Here is an 11,663-nt window from a genome sequence, read left to right on the forward strand (position 1 = left end):
GGCCAGCCAGGAGGACATGAAGAGGTGGTATGATCACAATGCCTCCTCCGTTGAGTTCGAGCCTGGACAACAAGTATGGGTGATGTCCCCCACCGAACCATGTGCCTTGCAAGATAAGTGGACGGGGCCCTTCAAAGTGGTCGAGCGCAAAAGCCCCGTCACTTACCTCATCGACCTGGGGACCTCCCGGAACCCCCTTCGGGTCCTCCACACCAACCGGCTCAAACCACACTTTGTGCGCTCAGAACTCAGCCTCCTGATGGCTACGGACAGTGGGGCAGAGGAAGACTCCGAACCCCTCCCGGATCTTCTGAAGACTCAGGAGAATGACGGCTCCGTGGACGGGGTCCGGCTCTCTGACGCCCTCACTTCGGAGCAACGCCAGGGCTGCCGGAACCTCCTGCTGCAGTTCGCTACCCTGTTCTCCCTCACCCCCGGGGTCACCCCTTGGTGTTTGCACGACGTGGACACCGGGGACAGTCCCCCTGTCCGACACCGGGCCTACCGCGTACCAGATCGGGTACGGGCCTGCATACAGGAGGAAGTGGCCAAGATGCTCACAATCGGGGTCATCGAGCCCTCGGACAGTCCCTGGGCCAGCCCGGTTGTATTGGTCCCCAAAGCCGCTGCCCCCGGCACCGCACCTGAACTGAGATTCTGCGTCGACTACCGGGGCTTGAACGCTGTCACCCGGACCGACGCTCATCCGATCCCCCGAGCAGACGAGCTGATCGACCGGCTGGGGGCCGCCCGCTACCTCAGTATTCTCGACCTAACAGCGGGCTACTGGCAGATCGGCCTCACACCCAGGGCTCAGGAACGGTCAGCCTTCTCTACCCCCGATGGCCACTACCAATTCAAGGTCATGCCCTTCGGCATGAAGAATGCCCCCGCCACGTTTCAACGCCTCGTGAACCAGGTCTTGGCGGGGCTCGAAGAGTTCAGCGCTGCCTACCTGGACGATATCGCTGTATACAGCCGCCACTGGCCCGACCACCTCCGTCACCTCCAAGAGGTCCTACAGGCCCTCCAGCGGGCCGGCCTCACAATTAAGGCCGGCAAGTGCCAACTTGGCCAAGGGTCTGTGACCTACCTTGGGCACCAAGTGGGAAGCGGGCTGGTGGCCCCGCTACAACTTAAGATTGCTGCCATCCAGTCCTGGCAGCCCCCCGTCACCCAGACCGAGGTCCGAGCCTTCTTGGGGCTCACCGGCTACTACCGGCGGTTCGTGAAGGACTACGGCAGCATCGTGGGGCCCCTCACAGGTCTCACGTCCAAGAACCAACCGAAGCGGATTAACTGGACCCCCGATTGTCAAGCGGCCTTCGAGAAGCTGAAGGCCGCTCTATGCACCGCCCCTGTGCTCCAGGCCCCCGATTACAGTCGGGAATTCGTGGTACAGACCGACGCCTCCGACCACGGCATCGGAGCCGTCCTTTCTCAGTTAAACCCCGAAGGTCATGACCAGCCGGTGGCCTTCATCAGTCGACGTCTCCTGGCCCGAGAACAGCGCTGGAGCACCATCGAGAGGGAGGCCTTCGCAGTGGTGTGGGCCCTCAAAAAGCTCCGGCCCTATCTCTTCGGTACCCACTTCCGGGTACAAACCGACCATCGACCCCTGCAGTGGCTGATGCAGATGCGGGGGGAGAACCCAAAACTCTTGCGCTGGTCCATTTCCCTGCAGGGAATGGACTTCACTGTGGAGCACCGACCAGGCCAAGACCACGCCAACGCGGATGGCCTGTCCCGCTTTTTCCGCCTCGACGAAGAGAGTCCCCAAGGAGATGGGTGACTCTCCCCGCCTTCAGCTGGGGGGGACGCATGTTGGACAGGCCACACGAAGGGCTTGCTCCCTCCCCGCACGACAGGGCCCGAGCTCCGGCCCACCAGGCATAACCCACGAAAAGCACCTGTACCCCGTCTCCCGACGGCTCTTCTGCCCTCGGACCTCTACTCATCACGGGGCCCAGCCCCACCGGCTCCCCCGGCCGGTTCAAGCCGCCATCTTGGGCCCTGCACCACGAGGCCGCGTGGCCTCGCCCCGACCCTAACCCCGGGCCTGACCGGCCCCGACATCCCGGCACCACCATCCACCCGGGAGGTGAGCGGACCACTTGGCAGGTCAATGGGAGGACGAAGTGTCAAGAGCTCTTCCCCCGCCAGGTGCCGATCGCCTCCAGCTCCCCCAGGCGCTGGCTCCACCCCCTGCTGGGTGTCTGGACACCTTCATCCCGGGCCCTCCGACCTCCAAGTGCGAGGGTCCGGACATCAAAGAGCGCCTGCCCTATAACTGGGGCAACTCCGGAGCAGGAAGGCAGTTGTATCCTGGAGTCGAGAGACACCGAGAGAACTCAGCCTTGACGGACTACTGGCGCTGCCGTAGCCCGCTCTTGTGAACCATCGTCCTGCCTGCTGGCGCTGCCGCGGCCTTCTGCAACATCCATCCTCGTCGGGACCTGCTGGCGCTGCCGCGGCCCGTCGTAACGACCATCCTCACCGGGACCTGCTGGCGCTGCCGCGGACCGTACATCGACCATCTTTCCGGGACCTGCTGGCGCTGCCGCGGACCGTGTGCCGACCATCTCGACCGGGACCTGCTGGCGCTGCCGCGGCCCGTACCAACTAAACCACCAAGCTCGAGGATTGTGAGCTAGTCATCACCTCATCCGAACTACCTGACTGGTAACCGGACTGTCCCGCTCCCCCTTACCCTGCATTGAGAGACTTGAATCGAGGGGACCCCTGAGTCCAGACCTCCTTGTACCATTCAACCGTACCTTAAGAAGTGCTTATAAAGAACACTGAACCTTATCCGTGTGTGGTATCTGTCTGTGGGGGGGAAGTTACTTGTCTGTACGATCGCTGGAGACGGCTCTCCCCGGAGGCCTCTCCTCCTGACCCCGGCCGACCCTCCCGGTCCGTCTACCCTTTCTAACAGCTGGTTGTAGGAAGTGTAGGGGCATTACACAGTGCCCTCTGCACACATGTTGGTGTGACATTATGTGGTTGTAGGGAGGTGAGGTGCATTACACAGTGCCTTCTGCACACATGTTGGTGTGACAGTAAGTGGTTGTAGGGAGGTGAGGTGCATTACACAGTGCCCCTTGAACACACGTTGGTGTGAGGCGTCGCTGGCTGTTTATAGGTAAAAGGTAATTTCTTTATGGGGTAAAACTCATTTGGGTCCACAAAGTTTTAGCCAATGGATTTATTGATTTCCGTAGGTGTCGGTGGTGCAAAAACCATGCACTGGTTAAAGCTCTGCCTGTCCAGATGTTCTCCGGAGAGCACAGCCTCATTAGGATGAATCTGATGGTCTGCTTCTGTTGTGTTCTAGGAGTTGGGGTGGCTTGGTGGGTGGGTGAGAGATGTTTCTCATGTCTAGCCTCTTGCCAACGGGCTGAGCCTCCTCAAACATTGACTCTCCTCAGCACTCTTAGCTTCTAGAGAAACTCTAGAAATGGGTCTGTTTCAGCCCCTCATTTCAGCTCTCCCTGCAGCCCCCCTTAGTAATGCATGGGTGGTGCCTCTGCCATCATGGCGCAGTGTGGATAGCCCCAAAGGCCCCCACGACCTCAGCTGGCTCCCCGGCACCTTCCAGGACAAGCATGGGAGCCAGCACCCTTCTCTTCAACCTTTCTGTATGGCTCCCTCTCGTGACCGGAGTGATGCTGAGACCACTGTCCACGAGGCGCACAGCCAGGGAAGGAATTCCCCCCCCCCTCCCCCCACCCCCAGACATGGACATGGGGTGGGCAATGCGCCCGGCCCTAGACAAGTGCGTAACTTTGTTTTTTCAGAGTTCTGGGTCCTTGCGATGGGGGTCACGGAACCCAACTCTGTACACGCCGGACCTTGGGATTCTTCTCCCCTACCGCCAAGGGGCAATCCAGATTTGGGCAAAGGGGCCTCACAAATACCCACTCCCCCTGAAATGAAAAAATTATTCTATGCCCACCCCGGAGGTAGGTTAGAGACATCGTGGCGTAGCCACGCGCACTCCATTTTTCGTTTATTTCTAGAGGTCAAAGATGAAACCTTTACAGTGCCATAATTCAGGCCTGTTGGGTCAATTTCATGGACCTTTGGCTTGCTTTGCTCCTGGTGACAAAACTCTAGCCGTTGTTCCCATTTGCAACAGGCCTCCTGGCTTCTAAAGGGGCGCCCTTAGCTGGAGGCTGGACTTACTGGCTCCCTTATCCAGACTTCTCTACTGGCTCCTTGTGCTCCCCTCCTGCTGGTGGGGGCATCTTGCACAGCCCCTCTGCAAGTGTCCAGCAGAGCACCCCTCTGCTCGCACTTCCAGCCCCCATAGCCTCATGACTGTTTTGCAGAGCACCTGAGGCAGCGGTGGAGTCCAGGTCTTCCCCAACTGGTCCTCATGGGGCATAAAAGGTCCAGCGTCAGTAGCCCTGGAGAGACTCATCTAGTCCTCGGGGTCAGCGGGAGAAATAGTCCATCTTTGCAAGGCTTCAGGTGGCTTCTCTTACCAGCTAACCAATCTTCCGCCAGCATCATCTTCCCTGTCTCATCCTTGTACAGGGATTTATAAGTAGGGGTGGAAAGTTTTAGATGGTAGGCACATCCACATCACCCCTCCACCCCTGTCCCAACTCTCCTGCTCAGCATTCTGGAACAATCTAATATGACACTGTCAGGTTTTCTCTGCAAAGAGCTCCTCTTAGAACCTCCCCCCACCCTTTTCTGACATCACTTCCAGATTGCTTCCTACCAAAACCTCATAGACAAGCCCCTCATGTCTTGGCTCCCGGTGTCCGGGCTTCCTCATTTGTTCAGCCGCCTGGCCTGAGCCAGCCCAGGTCCAGTGTGACAGCTAATTATCAGATGCTGATGCAATCAATGCTAATCGCTCCCTCTGTGTTGGGAGGCCTTTGTTACCTCTGATGGGGAGCTGAATAATTACATTGGCCCAGCAGGTGGGTCCAAGGACTGAAATTCGATTATAAAGTGATCCAGAGAAATATGACAATTCCTGACGTCCCATAAGATGGATATGTGTGTTATGGGGACCAGTGTACCTGTTTCCCACCAGTTTGACACCTTGCTGGACGGTGTAGGCCTCAGTGGAGCGAAACTGCATTTTGATGCAGATTTCACCAATATGCATAGTGCAGCGGAAGCACTACAGATTTCCCTGTAATCCCTTCTGAGCTATCTTTGAATCCCATTAATATTATAAGGCCTAACCACGTCAGCACCTATCCTGGCGCAGTCCCTTCGGTGCCAGACTACCTGTGCACAATTACTGGGGTGCACATGAGAGTAGTCTCGCATTTGTAGCCTGCAAATGTTTGCACATAGGTGTGCACATTTGTTCAAGTGTAACCAGCCCACTGCTCCTTACCCTAGCCACACAACAGCGGCTTCATCTTAAAAAAGACAGACACTGCCGGTAAACATAGTCAGTCCAATACTGTGGTTGAGACTCAAGTAGTGAGACTGACCTACAGTAAAGGTCCAAAGACTGGGTGTGAAAAATGAAAAATACCGGAATACTAATTGGGCGGAACCCATTTGCAACATTACAGAATTGCTCCTCGGGTTGTAGCGCCTAGGAAATGCTTGCTTCCTTTATGCACTGTAAAAGCACAGTCACATGGCTTAATCTGCCCTGCCCCAACTCCTCCTCTCTCTGCCAACCTGGTGAGGCCATTATTTCTCTACTAAGGACCTGATTTCAGCATCAGTCCCACTCTTCAACAAAAATTGACGACTTGAACATCCTCAGGCGCCATCAGGACCATCCATAAAACTTCTGTGCCGGAGTAGATGATAAATGGTAAAATACTTTTAGAGACGAGCATAAAAACCTTATCATTGGAATACAGGGATCTCTTCCTTCCTGACTAGTAACTCATGTTTATATTAAAATGTGTTTTACTTTGGAGGCCCTCTTCAGAGGATTGTTGTGTCAGACAGCGGTAGACAACCTCAGCTGGTGTTCCTCTGTACCCTATCAGCAGTGCGACTGAGAGTGGCAGGGGGCAACCCTCTATATTTTCTTTGACATATAATTCCCTATTTATTGGTCAGAGATTCTGCCAGATTTATGGTATAAAGTGGATTGGAACACCCAACCTTTTGTCCTGGCCAAGGGAGCACTCCCTCTTCTGCCCTCTGTCCCTATACTGACCGCAGCTTTCTGTGGTGGGCTATTTCTAAGCCCACGCCATAGCACTCAGAGGCGGTAGAGTTTGTGGACTGAAGTAAATAGAGCACAGAAGATTACAGTTGTCACTTTCTTTAATAAACAGAGACTCCAGGCCCAGAGTAAAATCTGTTCACCCCTAGATATCGACATTCTCAACTTGATATTTACATCTTGATTTGAACTTGACTTCACTCTCCAGACTTCTCATTCCATCAGTGATCAAGAGCCCGCTGCTTAGTTGATCCATCGTCAAAGGAGAGTGGATGCTGAAAGAACAGGTGGAGATGGAAGGTGATCTCAGCCAGTCAGCGAGTCTTTCACAAATGTTGCTCTCAATGAGAAATAGGGTCGGGGATGGAAACAGCTGCGTAAACCAATTATAATAATTATTTATTAGCTATGCACACCTTTACTGTATAAGTGACATATAACTATGGCCACAAGGATAGCAGATACTTCAAAAGCACTGGGACTCTAGGTGTAAATCAGACTTTCCCCTTGAGTGATTGCTGGTGGAAGCAGGGGATACTTAAGAGGTTGCGTAAATCTACGGCCATGTTAAAGGAGGGGGCTTGGATGATGCCTAGTGGACAGCAGGAAGGTGGGCCACAAAGAATGGCCGGCTTGATCATTGTTCGAGGAGAGATTCTTTTCTAACTGCCACACAGTCTAAAATCATTCAATTTTTCCTGCTCTCTAATTTGAAGGGTGTGACTCTTAAGCTCATCCATGTCTGCACAAAGTACATTGTTTTTGTTCCACCACAGTCTAAAATGGTCATTAAAAAGTCCCCTTGGAAGTTGTGGTCGCTGGTCATCGTGCAACTATTTTCACTCACTTGCTCTGGTAACCTGTTAATGAGGCGGGAACCTCTCACTGGGCCTGCAAGTAGGCGGGTGGCTGTGCTGCTGTTTGTGAGCATCTGATTTCTGCACCCACTGTACTACACCCATCATTTAAAAAGAGCTGATCGTTATTGGTATTAGGAACATCTGCGACCCTGGTGTGGCGGTGCAGGAACGGGGAAGGCACTTGGCAACACTAGACAGCTTTGTAAAGGCCTCTGCTGGTGCCATCTTGAAGGCTGTCAAGGCCTCTGCTGGTGCCATCTTGAAGGCTGTCAAGGCCTCTGCTGGTGCCATCTTGAAGGCTGTCAAGGCCTCTGCTGGTGCCATCTTGAAGGCTGTCAAGGCCTCTGCTGGTGCCATCTTGAAGGCTGTCAGCAAAGCAGGCTCTAGTTACCCATAGCAGCACCAGGGCCCCTGCTGAACACTCAATTACTTTCTTCAGGGGAAAATTAGGTGTTTAACTTTTGTATAGAACTGTCAGGGGATTAGTATGTGCAAAGAGTAACTTACTACATGGAAGCAACAAAACAACAATAAATGATATACAGTGAAATAAACTATTTCCGTGGCTATACTTCTATTCTAATCCCCACCCTGAATACCTCCTTCTGTGCTCTCAGTGCTTGCCACAGTGTGCAATAAATACCCTGATAAATGTGAAGGAAGCCAAAATGTCTTTGATGAGGTCATAATGCAAATGATTTTTTTTTTAAATGTATAATTAGTAAAAACTCCTCTTGATGTTGTTTCTTTAGAAGGATGAAACATTAGACGCAGCTGAAGGAATCCTGCGGAGCTGGAGGGGCACCTCAAATTCACCATGACCCGCACCTCTCCCTTCACAACTTCACGAACTGAGTGTACTTTTCAATTGGCACAGAAGCTTCCTGACCCAGGCTGACTGCACCGATGCAGCCTCCAGGCGGCGCGGTCTGGAGACAGCCCTCACAGTCCAGCGATGAGCCCATTCGTGGTCCTACCCAAGATCAAGAGATGAAATTGAACTGAGACTCAAGATGGAATTGACAAAAGCACAATTCCTGCCCTGTTTAGATCTCAGCAACAAGTTTATTTAGGAGCTGCACAGAAATATTTCCAGAATCTCTAAAGGATTCAGACGCAAGAAGCGCACATTAAAGGAATCTGAAGCACACCGCCCCAGCATTAAAACAATCACACTGGCTGCTGGAATGAATCCACTGTAAAAAAAAAGCTTTGTATGAATGGTATTGTGGAGCCAATCCTAGGCACCTTTAGGAATTATCCGTCGCTATGTTCTGGGACACCTGCTCAGATCTACTCTAATGAAATGAACACAATAAATTTAATTTAAAAAAAAATACAAGGAAAAGACACTCAGGCCCTCATTACAAGTGGCCCGTAAAATCTCCCAGATCTTTCCCCACTCTGAGGTTATCTATACTGGGTTTATTAATAACTTAGTGGAATATCCAGGCTATTACTAGTGTGACCCTGAGTGTCCCCTTAGAAAAGAGAAATTACCAAAGATATCAGTCATTCCAGTAAGTACAGTTACAACATTAATTTCTCATTTCCTCTTGGATTTTCTCATGGAGATGTCAGCACCAAAACTCTCCATATGAAAAAAACAAATCCTTGGAATATAATTCCAGTGGGGCTATAGCTCCTGTCCCCAGCCCCACCAGAATTAAGAGGCCACTCGTAATGGGGACAGGGATCTCCCTATGGCATTCTTGGATCCGCTCATCGCAATATTGCTGAACCTACCAGCCTTCAAGAGAGCACTGAACGTGAACTCCTCAGGGAAGCCTTTGATGAGCACTGAGTAACTGTCCTGGCGTTCACCCCTGCCCCTCCTTTAGCCACCACCTATCCTGCCCTCGCACAAGATGATGCTTCTCGTTGCTCTTCCCTAGACACTGCGCTACACAGCAGCCTTAGGGACAAGTTGGCGCAATATAAATCCACTAACCTTTTGGCTGTTTTTCTGTGCTGTATCCTTTGGGATTCACTGTGGGTCCCACTCATTCTTATATGTGGCCAGTTTCCCTCTTGTACCCTTCAGGATTTCTGGGCCCTCCCTCATCCTCTTACTTTGTCAATTGTGTCCTCCTTCTGATCCACTATCAACCCCTTGTCCTGTTCTTCACAGGATCGTTGGAATCCCCCTGCCCCTTATCATGTAGTCCCCTTTCCCGTCTCTCCCCTCCTTCTTAGGAATTACAGGGTCCCTTGTCCTGTTCTCCAGAAATCTACTTTGAAATCTCCCTTTTCCAGTCCTCAGGATCCGCTGAGGTCTCTTCTCCCACAACATGATCGGGGTCCTCTGTAGCCGATACTGTGATGTAATATCTTCTGCATCCTAAGCTGTCCTTCTGTCTGTGCACCTTGCTTGTGGTATCAAACGTACAAAGTGATGCTGCTTTTCAACAAAAGGCACCCGGTGGGGCAGCTACATATACATGCCGTAGCTACACTCAGGAAATGTCTTGTCCTTAACTCTGCGTGCAGGTCTACTGTCTCTGAAACAAGCCACTAGGCTGAGCTTTGATTAAAGGAAATGGCAAAATCTAATGTTTTCTTGTTGTCACATCAAATCATTTACCTGTACACAAATAAGTATAGCCACAATTAGCAAACGCTGAGCAGTGCAGATGCATGTTTGAACTCAAATGACACACTTTTCAAATAACATGTGTGCTGTCTTTACTAATATGAAGTCTCTAAAGGATCAAGTTAGTTACTTGGTATCTCTGGCCTATGGTGTAAAATACAGTCACTAAGAAAGCTCCATTTAGGGTGGCAAAATATCAGACCACCACTTTATCTTACTTTTACATGTAGGCTCTTGCTGTGTTGCATTTCCTGTTCAATTTATACTCTTACTTGTCCAGTTTCTTTGCGTTCCTTTGCAATCCTGTCTTGTTGCATAAAAAAGCTCACTATCCTGGCAGGTGGAATCTTATGTAACTAGATAAATTAAGTTTGCAATTTCTTTTCTTCCAGAACTTGTATTTTCCATTTACAATTAAGGAAACCTGAAGCATTCATTAGCAGTGTAAAAGTGATAGAACCTCTGTCCCACAGACAAAATGTATCTATAGTTTATGGCTGTGGCTGAACAAGGAACTAGAGACACTGTGTAAGAAAATAACACTAAACACAATAAAGCTGTTGCCACGGGTCACACCCATAGTCTTAGGCAAGAAACATTGAACACAAAATAAAGATGTGTATAGATCTCCAAGACCCAGCACATACATCATATTTAATACTGAACTAATCTAAAGGATAAATAGCATTTTGAAGACTATTCAGAATGTTTCTTATTCTGGCTTTCTGCCTATGCATAGCATAGTACAACAAATACATTTTCAGGCCCGGTTATCTTCTCTGGTGAGGACTGAGTAATTTTGTTCACTCTCTCACAAGAAATGATACAAATAGAAGATGGGATATTATCATCCATTGCTTTCTTTCAGTATTAACAGAACTGCCCCACTGTGCTTTTGGAAGCATCAGTCTCTACAGTGAAGTTAGATGTATCTGATTGCCGCAAAATTGGAGCTTAAGTGAACATCTTTTTAAGCACATTATAAATATTTTCAGCTTGAGCATCCCAGCAAAAACCTATAATGTTTCCTGGTTTTTTTCTTTAAACACAGGTGATAGCACTAGTTATCTCAGCAAAATCTTTAATGAATTGATGATAAACATTTTCAAATCCAAGGAAATTTTGAGTCTTTTTAATTCTAGTAGTGAAGGCTATTCAAGATTGGCAAAAACCTTCCTTGGATCGAGAAAGCCCTAAAAATATTCAATCTGAATCCAAGATACTCCATCTCCACCTTTTCACATTCACATTTTTCAGTTTTGCAAGTCAGATATGTTGCTGAAGTCCAGATAACACACATTTCACATGCTCTCTGTATTCCACAAGAGTTTCGGAAAACCGATTCAGAAGATCAGAGAAGGCTGAATCTTTAAAAGTTGTAAAATATCTGGAGGCCTGCATTTGTCACCCTCTTTAATGCGCACATAATAATAAGCACCTTGCAGATCAGGTTTTGGTAAGCACTTTTGCTCTTTGTACAGTTTGTTAAATATCTTTGATAAGCAGTAAAGGATATTGCTGATTGATCCGAATTAGACTTAAACATCTGAAATCCATACAAAATCTAAGAACCATTTTTTTCATTACCAAAAACGAGGTGCCATAGCCAAAGAGGAGGAATGTACAATCAACCCATTTTGTAAATTCTCCTGTAAATAGGATTTAAGTATACATTTCTCATTTTTGATAGAGAATAGAAGTATCTAAATGTTTCAGTAGCACCAAGTTCAGTCGATATAGCACAATAATATTCTCTATGAAAGTGAAAACTTGGTACAGAGGTAGCACAAAATAAAGATTAGCCAAAATTAAATTTTTTACATTTGACGTGTAATCTTTTATCTTTTCATTTGGCTACCAATGACTTTCTGACAATCATCGCGGCAAACCAGTGATGACAATGAAACAATTTTACGGACTATACCAGCCAAGGAATTCTGGAAATCAGAACATAATTAAAAGAGGTTATATCAGAGGAAACTACTTTCATGTAGTTTCCTAAAGAAGTCTGCAATGGTAAAGAAGCCTTCTGTACTGGACTGAATCC

The 11,663-nt window shown here is 49.4% G+C and overlaps 1 protein-coding gene across 8 annotated transcripts in view; it reads left to right on the top strand.

The window, feature by feature from the left end:
• The window catches only part of KYAT1 (kynurenine aminotransferase 1), a 412,259-nt gene extending 402,683 nt beyond the window's left edge, over window positions 1–9,576 (top strand). For all 8 annotated transcript variants that reach the window (XR_014965464.1, XM_085614045.1, XM_085614051.1 and 5 more), the window contains one exon: window positions 7,776–9,576. Coding sequence is in view for 7 of the 8 variants with exons in the window: in XM_085614045.1 (XP_085470171.1) it covers window positions 7,776–7,844 (69 nt within the window). In the remaining variant the exon portion in view is untranslated. The remainder of the gene's footprint in view (window positions 1–7,775) is intronic.
• The last annotated feature ends 2,087 nt before the right edge of the window (window positions 9,577–11,663 follow it).

This window comes from Triturus cristatus, chromosome 1_2, assembly GCF_964204655.1.
Source record: "Triturus cristatus chromosome 1_2, aTriCri1.1, whole genome shotgun sequence".
Classification (NCBI taxonomy): Eukaryota; Metazoa; Chordata; class Amphibia; order Caudata; family Salamandridae; genus Triturus; species Triturus cristatus.